This window comes from Chroicocephalus ridibundus, chromosome 10, assembly GCF_963924245.1.
Source record: "Chroicocephalus ridibundus chromosome 10, bChrRid1.1, whole genome shotgun sequence".
NCBI classification, from domain to species: Eukaryota; Metazoa; Chordata; class Aves; order Charadriiformes; family Laridae; genus Chroicocephalus; species Chroicocephalus ridibundus.
In genome coordinates, this window is record NC_086293.1 from 19,078,269 (window position 1) to 19,094,228 (window position 15,960).

General features: G+C 49.2%; 1 protein-coding gene across 3 annotated transcripts in view; it reads left to right on the forward strand.

The window, feature by feature from the left end:
- Positions 1–14,427, forward strand: part of FAM107A (family with sequence similarity 107 member A) — a 32,567-nt gene extending 18,140 nt beyond the window's left edge. For all 3 annotated transcript variants that reach the window (XM_063348482.1, XM_063348483.1, XM_063348484.1), the window contains 3 exons: positions 5,873–6,047; positions 9,662–9,818; positions 11,021–14,427. In XM_063348482.1, the coding sequence (XP_063204552.1) occupies positions 5,873–6,047; positions 9,662–9,818; positions 11,021–11,128 (440 nt within the window). In that variant the 3' untranslated portion in view covers positions 11,129–14,427. The remainder of the gene's footprint in view (positions 1–5,872; positions 6,048–9,661; positions 9,819–11,020) is intronic.
- The last annotated feature ends 1,533 nt before the right edge of the window (positions 14,428–15,960 follow it).

Consider the following 15,960-nt stretch of genomic DNA (forward strand, 5'->3'; position numbering starts at 1 on the left):
AAACCCCAGGCATCCAGAAAACCAGAGGTTCTTCTCTGTAGCCACAGTTTTGAAGTGATTGCTTCTGCCCAGGAAACAGTCCCTTGGGTCAGCGGTTCTACAAAACCCAGATGTTGGCTCTGACCCTGGCCATCCCGAGGTTTTTGCCTGGTCTCATCCCTTCTACCAAGTAGCAGGGTTTCACAGAATTACAAACAGTAATATCCTCTGAGCCTGGAACCCATTCCCAGAATAACGCCTTTTGCCTGTTTTCACATGGGTAGCACTTCACAGAGGCCCATTTTCTGCTCAGAAAGCAATTGCCATACAATATTTTTAACAAGAGCAGTTTGGTCACCTTCTGCCCCTATTGACAAACCTCTCCAGAGGTGCTTTGGTGGGAAAATCACTTCTCAAATGACACAGACAGCAGAAATAAAAAGACTGCAAACTCTGTTCGCTTTGTAGATTTCAGCTAAAACTAAACACTGACGTGTGCTGCAGGAGACAGCATCAACAGCTTTGCGGGTCAAGGATGCTGAGAACCAACCGGGCATCGTTGCACAGGGCAGGGCACACGCGGCGCTGAAGGGAGAGAAAACTCAGCTTGCAGCCGGCATGGAAGAGGGTCAAGGGACGCGCAGGAGAAGGGAGAGCAGGTCGCGGAGGGGCAGGAGGCCGAGGAGAGCTTGGCCAAACAAAAATCAAGGGGGAGGAGGCATCTGGTGAGGCCACACCTTGAGTACCATGTCCAGTTTTGGGCACCTCAATGTGAGAGAGATATCGAGGTGCTGGAGCGAGTGCGGAGGAGGGCAACGAAGCTGGTGAAGGGCCTGGAGAATAAATCTTATGAGGAGCGATTGAAGGAGCTGGGACTGTTCAGTTTGAGGAAGAGGAGGCTGAGGGGAGACCTCATCACTCTCTACAACTACCTGAAAGGACACTGTAGAGAGGTTGGTGCTGGTCTCTTCTCACAGGTAATTAGCAATAGAACAAGAGGGAATGGCTTCAAGCTGCAGCAGGGTAGGTTTGGGCTGGACATTAGGAAAAAATTCTTCCCAGAAAGAGTGGTCAGACACTGGAATAGGCTGCCCAGGGAGGTGGTGGAGTCACCATCCCCGAATGTGTTTAAGACTCATTTAGATGTGGTGTTAGGGGATATGGTGTAGGGGAGAACTTTGTAGAGTGGAGTTGATGGTTGGACTCGATGATCCCAAGGGTCTTCTCCAACCTACATTATGATTCTATCTCACATGAAAACCTGCAAAAAAGCAGCCAAATGCTGATGTCCTGCTGCACCCTGCATTCTCCTACACAGTCGCAAGTCGAGAGGTGCTGGGCAGGAGCCCAGACCTCCACCCTGCAGCTTTCTAAACCCAGCCGCTATGGATTAGTTTTCTTTTCAATCTCTTATTTTTCCCCTTGTGCAGATCGGCTGGAGCCAGGCAGGCAGCTGTAAGCAGAGCTGCACCCCTCGGGTTACCTGCCCTTTCCAGGGCCGTTAATCCCCTTAACATTCCTGGGGATTACTTCCATCCCGACGGGACGGTGAGGTGGGCTGCCAGCCGCAGCGAAGGGAGCAGCGCGCGGTCCCCACGCAGAGAGACGAGTCGCTTAATCCTAAATAAATGCTGTGTGAAGGGCATCTCCTCTGAGTGAGGGAAAACCAAAAAGCAGCAGCAGCAAAGGGAAGTGTAGCTCAGCTCCCGACGCTGCCGAGCCCTCATGCCTGATGCCTGTCCCTGGGAATAAACCAGTCCTCCTCCTCCTCCTCCTCTTCCTCTCCAGGTACAAGCTAAAACCTTTCTCCTTGCCCTGCGCTGCACAAAAGCTACTCAAACCCCAAGCAGCACACTGTTTTACACTCCTAGTAGGGTATATTTAAAGTATTCTTGGCAACATTCAGGTTTCCTAAGGCATTTAATGTTGCAACAAAACTGCCCAGTACCCTGTTCCCTAAAAGACCGGGGCTGAGCATAATCAGAAGTGGAAACAATTTGGGCCACTCAGAACAAATTGGTGCAGACTCACAATTTTACCAGAAGTCTCCAAGGAATTGGGGGATTTATAAGCATTTCCAGGCAGTTTGAGCAGGAATTTGGGCTTTGCTTCAGGTCAGAACAGACCAAGATATTAAAATGTCATTTTTCTCCCCTAGCCGGTCCCACACTGCACGGGGGGTGGTCAGTCTCTGGGCCATCTCAAAGATGCTGAATTTTCCCAGTGGGTCTCCTAGAGAACTCATCAAGACCGGGAGCTCGTTTCACAGCTACGACTGGGAGAGGAGATAGGCCACGCGTGAAGTCCAAGTATCTGCCAGCATCCCTGGCCTCCTCATTCAGGCAGTCTTGCTTTTTACTTACAGAAAAGTTGCTCAGAAACACGCTTTTCCTAGAAAGCCTCAGGCTTCTAGAAATGAGGAAAGGGAAAATATTTAAAAGCAAGCAAAAGCCTGAGTGTGTTGAAGCAAACACAGCTACTTTTTATAAGCAACGCTCCAAAGCCGATCCATTTAAAAAGGTCAGGCTGTCTTTCTGCGTACAGCGGAGGGTATTAAAATGCACGTGTATTTTTTTGTTTATATCTTGCCAAGAACAATATAAAAATGTCTAACACCTTTTGCTGATTTATGATGGTGGCCAAGGAGGTGCCAGAGCAGAGCCTTGCTCATTGATCTACGGCTGAATCATGCAAAAACAGACACCCTGCTGTAAATCCACTGCAGAGACCTGGCTTGATTTACACCTCCAGCACTATAAATAATGACAAAAAGCAGCCTGATAGCAGTCTGTCTCCCCTTACACGGACATGAATTACATCAGGTCTTGAAGATGATAGATCTACTCCATGAGAAACATTTTGCACTGGGTCCCTATCTGCCAACCTGCAGGAGAAAGGATGCTCTGTCCTTACTCCCAGCCTAACTCCAAGCTGTGTTTCGGGCTCACCAATACTTTTATATTCTCATTGCTATTTTTCTGCTCAATGCAAATAAAGACATTCCTTGAATTTAAAGCGCTGTTCTGGTAGTGAGGTTCAAGGCTCCTTCAGTCGCGGTTAGGGACAAGGTCAGGGTTTTGACTTTGTCCCCAGGGCAGCGTTAGGGACACCCACTGGAAGCCAAACCCTGGAGGTCAGTGTCTGCACACCCCTCGGCACATCTAGCGCAGTGAAAACCCAGCTCAGAGCTACCTGCTGCGTCCTGCTCCCCCAGCATTGTTCAGGCAAATTACACTCATTGTGAGGACTTTTGCATGCGGATTTAACAGCCGCCTGGCCAGAAATGCTTCCAGTCGGTTTCAGTTCCTCCCACTCCTTCCTTTCCGGTATTTTCTCCATTTCTACTAGTTTCAAGGAAAAGTTCCCCATCTGCCTCCAGTAAATAGGTTGATAAATTGCTGTTTCTTTGCAAGCCTCAGCCATGCAACATCAGATTGCTGCAGTCAGGAAATAACCACATTAGCCAGTTCAAAACCTCCACTCCTGGGGTCTGGGTATTGGAGGTAGGGAAGGGACTCCCGTTCCTGAGATGCAAAAGGAAACCCATACATCACGGAGGCAGGGGGAAAACAGTAATTATAAGTAACAGTGCTGCACCAGAGCCCCAAGAGCTAGTACAGCTTAGCGGCAGGGCCTGAGAGCTACTTGGTACAGGAAAAAAAAGCGCCAAAGTCACTGGAGTTACAGCCATTTACAGCATCCAGGTTGGTCCTTCAGGCTTGGCTGGCTGCGTAATCCTTCCACACTCGCTGCTCGCTGCGTTATCCCCCAGCAGAGCACAACAGGCGGATTTAAGGTGGACAAATCCAAGACCAATATGCCCCAGCCCTTCTCCCGCTGTGCGGCGGGATTTGGTACCCAGCACACAAGCAGTTGCAGGAATCTCTCTGTCGCAGGATGGGGCAGCTCAGGTCCAAGCGACGGCACAGGAACAGTGGGAAAAGGGCGACAGGATGACACAGTGACACTGAGGCTAGTCTGGCAGTGCCGCTGTCCAAAAATGGTGTTTTCGTGAAAAACACCTGGCATTTTATTCAAGTTACTCCACGGAGAGACATTTTTTTGTTTGACGAACGAAGACATTGCTTTGTCATTTGAAATAGGAGCCCATCCATTTAATTCACACCAAAACAAGCCTTTGCTTTTGTATCCTCCTTCCTTGTCTTTTGCCTGCCTCCCTTCCTGTAAAAAAAAAAAAAAAAAAAAAAAGGAAGAAGTAGAAGAAGAAAGAAGAAAAAAACTAAAGCAATTTTACCCCAATGAAAATCTGACATGTTTTCTCATTGTTCAAAGCCTGGCTTTCATCTAACAAGAATTAGCCGTGAAATTGTGCTGCCCTAACCCTTGGCTGTTCTTCAGTCCCCGCATCCCTCTGGAAGGCAGCGCTGAGCCCCCAGTTCCAGCCTGTGGAGTCCGTCCCTGCAGGGGTTTGAGTCAGCCCAGCACTTGCCATCAAACATCAAACCACGCCACCTTCCCCCTTCTGCCAGCAGTGATGTATGATCCTAGCAGAAAATAATTTGATACAAGCAACCACTGGTTCCAGCTTCCAAGCACCTTTTAAATATGTACCGAACTATTCACCCCAATTACACTCATGTAATGGGCTCTGATTTGTTTTCCTTTGTTCCCAAAGCAGTCGGGCCATGGCCACATTAACATTCAATGAGAAGTTGTTTGATACTGAATCATTTCTTCAGCAGTATTATTCCTTACACAATTCTGTTTGATTGCAATCCACTTTACATTTGATAAGTACTTACTGACTATGAAAGAATGACCTAGCTTGCTTTCTCTTGCCTTTTTTTTTATTGATTTCTCTTTTAAAAGGGTTTTATTCCTTTTATACATAAGATTGCAACAACAGAGAGAGGCAACATTACTGAAAAACTGTTTTCCTTGCTGCTCCACCAACTCATATAACTTCACACTAGGCCCCCAAAAATACTATAATAACGAGACACTTGCAGACACGGAGCTGCCTACACCCTTTTCCTGGGACTTTTTGTTCTTACTGGTAAACTTCCAAATTGTTCAAGTGAATAGTCAGGAATAAATTGCTCTTTCTGAGCTCCCAATTAGACCGTACACTGAATAATTGTAGGCAGCCCCCCTGTGCTCCGCATTTAAAGACGCAGCCCACCGCACGCAGGTTGTCTTATAACTTGTGCTTTGCGCTCGCTTTGTACAGGGGTTTTGTAAAGGAGAAACGTAGAGCGCTTGGAAAATACCAACAGTGAACATGCCCCGTGCTTCGCCTGAAATCCAAGCTGCCATCATTTCCAAAACAGTGGGCTCTTGTTCTTACACCTAGAACATAGAGAATTATTACAGCACAACCACGCACTGCATGGGCGAACTATGCTTTTCTTGGCATTGGGCTCGATCCTGATTATTAGGCCCACAGGATATCGGCAAAATCTTTCCTTGACAAGAGGTTTCAGATACAGCAGCACCTCCTCAGGCCCGTGTTTCAGAAGCCCCTCAAATCCCGTAGCATCCCCCTGTGCCAAGGGACTGACAGCCTCGGCCAGGATGACCAAAGCAGCGGCTCAGCACAGTCCCCATCCATGGCCGTTCCCACTTTTAGTTAGACCCATCTTGCATTAATTAATCCTTGGCACTAAATGCTGCAGCCACTGAAGCGAGTGGCTGGCAAGTAATTTAAGTGATCTAATTAATATGTGTCTCATCAACAACGCAAAGGGAATAGCTTTTAAAACCTCTAAAAAACCCGCACCGGCACATGGAGGCACGTGCACGCAGATGGGTGCTGAGCAGCCGGGGCAGGGACCATCGCTTCTCCTCTGCCTTGCCCAGGGGAGATCCCAGCAGGAATTCCACACCACAGTGGAGCGAGACTTCTCACGCAAACACCTCTCTTTTCTTCCAGCATCGATGTACACTGAAATACAGCGGGAGCGACCAGACAGTGGGAATATCCTGACCCACCCAGACTACATAGATGGAAACCCAGACCTCATCAAACCTAAAAAGCTCCTAAATCCTGTAAAAGCCTCGAAGAGCCACCAAGAGCTGCACAGGGAGCTGTTGATGAACCACAAAAGGTAAGAGGAGGTCACAGCCTGCCCTTGCAAGCGAACACCATGCAAAACTTGCTGTAATCCCTTCCTCTTTCTGTGATGCGATGGTTTCTTTTAAAACAAAAGCAGAATGAAAAGCCCCCTGCTCTGCTGGCCTGAAGCATCAGCTAGCACTTTTTGGAGCTGCTCACTATTTCCAGCCATCTCAAGCCACGAGCGCTGGACAATGCAGAGCATCCCTACAGCCCCCTTCTCAGTGTCCCACGCGTGTTTTCTCTCTGGTCCTGGTTTTTCTATCTCCATCACTGGCTTGCCAAATCCCCAGCAACGTGCAGCCTTCCCGTGCGCTTTAAGGTCAATCCAGAGGCAGTAAGAGCGTCAGGCTGGATGGAGCCTTTCAAAGTTGGGGTAGCATCAGTGTGAGATCTTCTACACAAGGAAAAGGCTAATCCCTGTCTCCCTAAAAATCAAACGAGTAAAGATAGGCTAGAATTCACATTCCTGATTTCCTACCCCATCACCCCAATTTAACTGTTTAGGGATACAGGTACAACATCAGGATAATGACACCAGGGACTGAGAACCCATGACCACATCATTCCTTTGCGGCAACTGTCTGAGCATCAGTGCAATAAAAGCATATTCAGTTCCGAGCCTTTTTAGCACAGCAAGAAATCCACTGCCTTTATATTGACATTTTCTGAATACCCTCAAATATTCTGACACGATATCACTTTGACCATCTAATTAAAAGGAGCACAGCCTCTGTTCAAAAGGACTGCAGTCATTATGAGAACCAGACACACATTAATTCGGCAAACAATCAAGCCTGCCAGCAGGGTGCATTAATCAGTGCTGGCACTGGCTGGGCGTGGGTTTGATTCGATTTTCACAGAATCATAAAAATTACAGGGACCATGCCCGGGCCATTCTCCAGCAGCGAGGCAGAGGTAACTATACCGGGTATTTTTAAGACTCTCTGGTTTGAGAGTGACCGTATCCTGGCTAGTGATACTGGTTAGTTTAAAGGCTCACCCGCCAGCATTGGCTTTGATCTCACAGAATGTTATTCCAGCCTAGCCGTGATGGACCAAAGCATCGAGAAATTCCTGCAATGGAGGTAGCGGAGAGGAACAGTGGCAGGCAGGGTACAGACCCCACGGCACCAGGCTGAGCTGAACTTCAAACTGGCAAATACCAAGTGCATCATCACTTTGTACTCGAGTCCTGTGCCTGCCACCACCATATATCCACATGTGCCATCAGATGCTGGCAGAAGGCAGCCCCATCGCAGCCACCCTGCATCTCCTGACCCCTCTCATTTTAGTTCTGTACACCTCAGGCATCCATTTAAACCCGCTTTGGCTCTGGCCTCCCAAATATTTTTTAGCAAATATGTGAAACAAACTCTACTGCAAACAATAATCCATCGTTGCTGATTTCTTGTTACTCTCAAATCCACCAGTTTTGCTTCCTGCTCCATGTTACTATAGGGTGAGAGAGGGGAGAGGGGAAGAGAGAGGGACCTACGACCTGCTCCGGTCTCTGCTTTGCTGTTAGTTTTTCCCCTTAAGCACATGGAGAAGCAACTCAAATCAGCAGCTTGTGCAACAAACCCCTTATCTTAGTCAACACCTCTGGGTACTAACAACACAGGCTGATTAAATCAAAGAGCAGTAACAAATCCACAGGCAACATTGCAAGCTGTGTCCCCAGTGAGCCAAGGCAGGTTTTCCCTCTCTCAAGCCTTAGGAAAAGCATCTCTGTGACATCTGAGTTCTTCCTGACTTGAAAAACCATCATGAAAGCTCTGGGGCCAATGCTACGGCTACCTTCGCTGATGCTGCCCTGAGCTTTGTCCCACCATAAAGCAAAAATAACGAAATGGCAACAGGAAGCATTGTTAAATGTGGCGCTGGAAGGATGCAAGCACTGGTCCCCAGCCATGTTGGGATCCACAGAGGTCTGCTGCATCTGGAAAGCGTTTCCCTCTCCTGCTGCCAGTTCAGTTTCTCATGATGTGAGATACCACCTCAGTGTCCGCCACTCTGCCAAAGAAACTCGGTGGTGCACAGGGTTTGATGTCTCTGCTTTCAAACAACCTTAGCAGAAACCAACCTGCTGAGGATGAGGTTTGCATTAACAGCGCGTGCCAACCTGCCACGCCGTGGGCCAGCCCTTAGCACAGAGGTGGGGAGGTCCCCTCCTCACCTCAAAACAGACCTTCGCCCACAGGAACACCAAACACCCCACATTTTACACTGGGACTTGTAAATACTCTCAGCCCATAGAGTTGTGGACCACTACGAAAGTGGTCAGGCCCCACTCCCTCCCCGTGTGTGACAGCTACAAGGTCTTCAACTCCTTCTCCTCAAAAATACAACTTCAGTCAACAACTTCCAGTTCTGTATTACCTTGCAAGACCACTTACATCCCAGCTGCTATTGCAGAAGATAGCCTGCGTAAACACAGCCTCGACCACTTCTTAATATTCTGTTCTTCAGCGAAACGGAACTCTGTGTAGTTGCAATAAAGTCTCCCAAAATTCAGCAAATGTTCAACTTCCCAGCAGCTGCAGCTTTCTGCCTCTCTGACAAGGCCTCAGCGGGGCAGGGTCACTGCTTTTAGTGATTTAAGCCAAGAAGTTGATGGATATTATGAAGGCAGATTCCTCTTGGCATGGAGGAGGTGAGTTGGTCAAACCACTATCCTGGAAGGGCAGGAACCATCCCACGACCACACCTGGACTTGTTGCGCATTCACCCATAGCCCTACATGTCCATAAATACTCCTGTGCTTCTAGGGGGACAGAAGCTGGTAGGAATGTGGCCAGGGTTAGCTGCAGGAGGTGAATCTTAGTGTCTGAATTCAGACATGGCAAAATCCAGCGTGTTAGATATCTGAAATTTGTTTGGAGGACTTTTCATGTCTTTACCACATATTTATACTTTGCCTGCATGTCCTTGCTATGTCTCCTTTCCTGTGATCCCACCCGTCACAGAACGGGGCTGGGAGCAGCCCTGATTCATCCGAGATGCTTCAGGTGGCTGAAGGGGAGCCAGACGCCTGCGCCACCGGCAAACGCTCTGGCTTCCAGGAGAAAAGGACATTTCATTTTGGCCTCCTGGCCCAAGCTCTCCATGTCAACAGGGGGATCGCTAGCCCCCAGCTAAGCTGGGATGCAACAGGGAGGAAAGGAACTGCCAGGACAATTATTGCAGATCAATGACTACCCCTGCTGGTGGAAAAAAAATCGTCTTTATTTAAAATGCCCTCAATGCTGCTGAAGTTGCCACTGACTTATGATTGAAACTAGTAACAGCAGGAGCCAACGCAAGGTCCCGTTTCCATACCCGACCCAGAAAACTGTAGCACCTCAGTATAATGGGATTAGCAAAACTTTCAGCGCTGCAAGCCCCGGACACGGACAGCAAGCGCCGTGCCCACCCCAGGCAGGCGGCCTAAGGTAAGCACCACAGTAAGGTGCTCCTGGTAACACCCTTAAAGCCTCGTGAAATAATGTGTGGACCAGGACTGGTTTGTGGACCAGGTCTCCCATGTTTCCATTTAGGACTGAGAAGAGTTTTGGGGTTGCCGGGCTGGCAGTGGTTACACCTCATCCGTTTTTTTGTCCACAGGGGCTTGGGCGTGGAGAGCAAGCCAGAGCTGCAGCGGGTGCTCGAGCACCGACGGCGAAACCAGCTCATCAGACAGAAGAAGGAAGAGGAAGAGGCAAAGAAACTGCAGTCTCCTTTCGAAAAAGAGCTACTAAAGAGGCACCAGAGGCTGGATCAGGTAGAACTGAGTTTTCGGTCATCCCGGGGTTATCCAAACCAACCTGCATGAGGGACAGAGCACAGGGAAGATGGGTAGGCTGAGGTTCAGCCCAAAGTATAGCGTTGCTACCCCTCTATAAAACAGGAGCCACAGCACATCCTTCGCTGCTGCCCCAGGCAGCTGCAGCACCCTCATCCTCACAGTGGGATTCACCTTGTTTGTACCACCTCACCCACGACTCCCCCATGCACCACCGGCCCCAGGTCTCCTCCGGGTCCCGCATGGTGGCCTTGGGGTGTGCTTTCCAGTTCAGAGCACCCCAAATGGCACGGGGGCTGTTGCAGCACCCACCACAGGGGTGCTCGGGACCCCGGGGTGCAGGGTGAGAGACTGCAGAAGTGCTGGAAGGTGCAAACCCCACTGCAATGACACCCAAGTTGCTTCTGGGAGCAGTTCCTGGCACATATTCTGGACAAAAACACACCTGGGGAGAGCAATATTCTGTGTGGGCACTTGTCAGCAGCACGCAGCCATGCCCTGGGTGCTCTGCACCTCTTGCACAAACCAGTGCTAGCAGCGAGCAGGCTTGTTGCCACCAAAAATAAAGTCTTTCGCTGTCCTACTTGCCGGTATTTGCACTGCAAATGGATGAAACGGGTTTATTTAATTAGTGACACAACAGCTCCCTTGCAACAATATCAGCCAAGCCAATATCACTTGAAAAATCAAAGCCCAGCACCCTCAGAGAAGAACCAGGATGTGAAACAAGGTGGTTTAGGGACAGATCCATAAAGATTTTGCATATAAAAGTGAGGCAGCACAGTGACTTACCCCCCCATAGACAATAACCTAATGCTGAGAGCTTTTCCCAGCCTCAGGGGCCTCCTTTGCTGGGAAGGATTCAAACCTCCTTCTCCCTCCTCCACCCCAGGTCTGAAGTGAAGCACTCCCCTGCTTTTCTGCTGGAGATGGCCCTCCCTGGAGGAAAAAAAAAAAAAAAAAAATTAATGTTTCAGTTGGCCAGAAAAAGAGACTTGGAGTGAACATGGCTCTAGTGTAACGCTTTGGAAAAAGAGCACTGACACACGCATGACACACTCATTCAGCTTTGGGCAACAATAACTGGACACCCAGCAATAGTGAAGCCCACCGTTTTAATGTAGCCAACGCACTTCTGTCCTTTAGCATGCACGGATAACTGCAGCTCTTCTTTCTTACAGCTGGAGAAAGAGCAGGAGAAGCAGGAAGACCATGCACCAGAATTCATTAAAGTCAAGGAAAACCTGAGAAGAACATCGACGGTGACCGGGGATGAGAAAGCAGCGTAGCTTCTGCCAAAACTCACCAGGGATCCTACCAAGGCCGGCACTAACACATACACGCTGACATCTCTGTACATGGTGGACATTCACAGCCGCATCATTGGGGCTACTTACAGTTATTAACACTTGCTCCAGTAGAAGGCTCAAAAAAGGTTTTCCCAGCCCAGGAAGGTATCACGGTGGAAAAGGTGCAGTATTCACCGAAGTACTCACACGAGGAGATGCGGAGAGAAATGATGTTATTTTTCCCCCCAGATTGTGGGTACACGCTAACCTCCAGCTAACTCTTGGTTAACCCTTGAGACACAGCACCATTTAAGCCAGGGGAGTCCGTGGAGGGATGGTTTGGGGGACCCCTGCTTCTTCCTGGAGGCAGGCTTGCCCAGCACGGGGTGGCAGGAGGGCGGCTGCAGCTCTGGAGAACCTCCTGGAAACCTGGCGTGGTAACTAAAAGGGACAATGTGCATATTACTGAGAACAGCCCAGGTGACAGTAACAGCTTTCCCGAGGGTCCCTGCTATTGCACCAGTGTGAGAGTGAAGCCCAGCTGAGGCTGTGTGTCCCAGCAGCACACCCATACTATTAAAAAACCAACCTCTGTGTGCCCACACCAATGCAGCACAGGCAGGTGCAAAACTGTTCTTCACAAGGACCTTTAAACTGCATTCAAAACCTGTTTAAAAATCGCTATTTAGGCAGTTTCGTGCTCAGGCAGAAGACACGTTGGACTGTACCATCAATGTCCCAAGCAGGAGGCAAATGCTCCCTGCAGAAAGCAAAGGCTGGGTGTTTCCAGCTGGGTGTTCGTGGAAGCCTGCAGTGACCAGGCAGCAGATCCCTGTGGATGCAGCAGACAGACAAACTGCTTCTTGCCCTTGGACCACTGAACGCCAGCCCCTCACCCAGCAGCTGGACATGTGCTACCACAGAGACCCACAAAAACATCCTGTTGTTGAGAGGTGGCGATGTGGTAATGTCCTACCGGCGTGAGGCTGCTGTCCTGTTCGCCCCGCACGCAGCTGACACCTGTAGGCACCAGGGGCTATGGAGCACATAGGTACCGATGCAAAACTAGTTGTCGGTGCTTCTCATCCCCTTTTCCAGAGGTCGGAGCTGCCTCATTTCAGCTGCCACCTTGCAAAGCTAAAAACCTTCTTGCTGCCGGTGTAGCAAAGCAGCACCACGTGCACTTGCACCAGGTATGGACGGAGAGTACCACATTAACGGGGCACCCACAGGTGTCCACATCTAGAGCTAAAATGGCACCTTCGGGAAGATCTCAGCTTCTTGCTTCTCACATCAGCCCTGACACAAAGCCTAAACAGCATAACTCACCGACTGCCTTTGAACACTGGCTCTTGAATGGCAAGCCTCAATGGACCTAGTCAGCTGGGAAGGTAATACCTGGTTAAGCAATATTTACTGTCCACATCTTCAGTTGATCCATACATAAATTAAGGGAAACAGGGCATTTATCACACACGCATTTATTAAAAAGTTACTAATCCATTCCCTAATCTCCCTGGCCCAGTGGGGTGTTTCATTTCAGAGGGCTGTTGCTCAACCTGGCAGCTTGAGTAAAACGTCTGAGCCACATCACCTGTGGTGAGCAGTGATACAGGCACGGGGCTTCCGCGAGACATTGGACTATAAAACCCCTTAACTCAGTTCCAGCCCTTGAAAGCCCCATCTCATGGCACTACTCTGCGGTAGTTTCTAAGCCCCCTGCTCATCACGCTCATTCTAAACAAGTTTCTAATTCAGAAATCCAGTGCATACGGTCACTATGGGTCAAACAAGATCTGAAAGGATCTATTATGTCCTTTCCAACTGTGACGCTTTTCATATAGGTTGTGATTAAAACCATGAGGAAGAAGCAGCATCGACCATTTTTTCAGGGTGGAAAGAAAGCCAAATTTCTCCAAGAAAAACTAAGTGTTGCTAAGGATGCTCGTGCACAGCTGTAAAGAATGCTGTATGATACTCCATAGATAACATCGGCTTCAATAACAAGCCAGAAGTACTGTGCTGGGGGTTTTGTGAGGGGTTATGGCACAGATTAAGTAACCTTGATCAAAGAGCTCAAAAAAAATCATCAAATTAATTTGTAATTTTGCCACAGATGGAAACGCGCTCCAGGACAGGCAATCTGTCGCTCCATATGCACCAGTGAAATCAGTGTTATCAGCTCACCCGGGCTGGGACGGGGGCATTTATGCAAGTCCTTGGGTGGGAGCCATGCGGTAAGGTCTGGGGAAGCCAAGCGCTCAAATCAGCAACAAAAAGGTTGAAAATATTTTACTGCAGTCTTCTTTGGAGTATGCAAATACCATCTGGGGGAAAAAAAAAAATAATAATAAATCAAGGTGTCTCCCTCTGATGCGGTGGCCACCAAGCACAGAGTGGGGCTGCAAACCAACGCAGTCCGGGATCGCTCAGGGGTGTCTGGGTCATTTTCAGCGGGTGTCCAGAAGGGAAAGGGAGGGCTGGGTCACGCTGCCCTGACGCAGGCTGAGCTATCAGGGCCACGAGAAACCCTTCCAGCGGTGGAGAGACAGCAGAAAGCCCTGACCCGACTGCCCACGGGCTGTGAGCCAGGACCCAGCCGCATGTCCACACATCGACCCACCCAACCGGCCACCAGCCGCTGGCACCGGGAGCTCCCGCGGGGCCAGACCGGGCGGCAGCAGCCCCACAGCACACAGCGGGACGCATGGCACTTCACCCCTGGCGAGAGCTGCAGGCTCCAGCCCTCCGCGACGGCACGTGGGAAAAGATGCTTTTGCTGTGCAAGCCTTGGCTTAAAAACTCACGGCGTTTTCCAACGCAGCTCTTCTCACCCCTGCGAACCGATAACCGCATCCCTGGCTGGGCTCAGAGCCTCCACAGCCTTCACGGATGCTCTTGTGGTGCGGCAGCGTGGAGGTGGCACCCGAAAAAACAGCAGTGTAGACATCACCAGGAAGATTTTGGGGTATCTTTGTGTCTCTTTTTCTTTTAAGTGAATTCCTCCCTATGTCCCTAAAACACATTCCTGAATAAACGTGGTGGATCCAGAAGATACAGATTATCAGAGTATCGAAGGAAGACAATTTTTTGCACTGTGTATATTGCCGATGTGGTATATAGTCTATATACTGTCTTGGTGTTTGTACATTTATATAAAAATATATGTCATGCAACTCTACTTAATTAACTCACGCTGTTTAATGTGGACACTTCTGAAGAAATAAACTAAAAGATGATTGTATATTTTGCTCTTTTCCACAAGGAACTGAAAAAGCTCTGAGGATGCAAGCAGACGACAGCCAAATAAACAGAATGAACATAAAAATCAGTGAAGTCTGACAGCAGCTCCTTTGTTAGTCCTGTGCTAACTTACTCATCAACGAGCTGTTTTCATCATCCGCACCCAATGCTGCATCCGTTGCTTACCCCCAGACTTCATCACCATTTGCCGAAAGTTTAAGGCCACAAAAATTGTGGAACCGGGCATTGCACACTGAAACTTCCCCTATGTTTGATTTCTAACTGGCCATGGACGCCCACCTGCCCGGCAGGGTAAGACCCACAAGGCCAAGGAAACACGTTGCCCTTGGATTTAATTTAAAAACTCGGTTCTGAGCTGAAAGGTAATCCTCACACTAGTGAGCTCACTTCGTTATTTTTTAAACATTTTTAAAGTGTTTTAGCAGCAACCAAAGATGACAGATTAAATAGATAAGAAAAAGAGAGGGTGCTTCACACGCGTGGGTCACACACACCACGCTCCCCACGAGCCAGGACTAAAACTGAATGCAGCAAAGCAAACAAAAAGGACTTCTCCGTCTCATTAGCGATAGCCTTAATGGCAGAGACACCAACTTCCCGCTCAGAAGGCGGCAGAGATGGTGCTTGGATGCGTTTCTCTGACACCAGGTATCTGCTGGGGTTGCCACACTGGGAGGCACACGGCGTTCCCGACCCTCCGGCACTGGTGTGGGCAGTCAGCTCATCATCAGGGACGAGGGCTCATCGACTAAACCTGTTCTTCGGGTCAGGTTTCCAAAACATCTTTCCCACCTTGTTGCCGCTTATAATAATAGCTGACATGTTCGCCTACCACGGCGGGTTGCGTACTTCATGTCCTGGCACAAACCACACAAAAGGGAAAATTCTTCCCTGGAGACTGTGGCCTTTGGTGAGACACGAGACCAGGGGACCCAGGCAGGACTTTGTAAAACGCTTTATCAACCTCTCCCAGCCCCAACCGGCGAGGTTTCGATGCGCTATGCCCCAAGACTGCTTACACTAATCGCACACCCCCTTTCACGCACGGATGCCAAAGGCAAGTCTTTCATAGCATGACAGTTCTCTCCTATGGAAGACAGCAAGAAACAATCACTTCTGTTCTTTAAAGATACGCTACCTTTCAGCTATGCACAAACTGCTCCGTTGCCTGGATTTTTCTTACCGCCAGGGTTTTCAATACCAGCTTTGCCATTTATCCAGCTCCCGCTGAGATCTCTCCCATGCACTCACTCCTGAAGTGCCCCTAGATATTTTGCTGCAGTGGAATTTCCTATCAGAGAACCCTTATATTTTACTGCCTGATTCACTTCTCGTTACTGCCTCAGAAATGGCAAATTCTATTTTTCTTCCCCAAGCTAGTGGTATCCTCAGAGGGGCCCTGGCTGAACGCCCCTTCTCAGGAACTCTCCCCTGCCTGTCCTAGGTATCATTTCCCAAAATTACCTAGAACTGTCACAGACTGACCAGTTTTGTGTGGATTAAAGCATCGTGTGAAACTTGGGAGTCAGACATGGTATCAGAGACAGGCAGGCTTGTGGAAGAGGGGA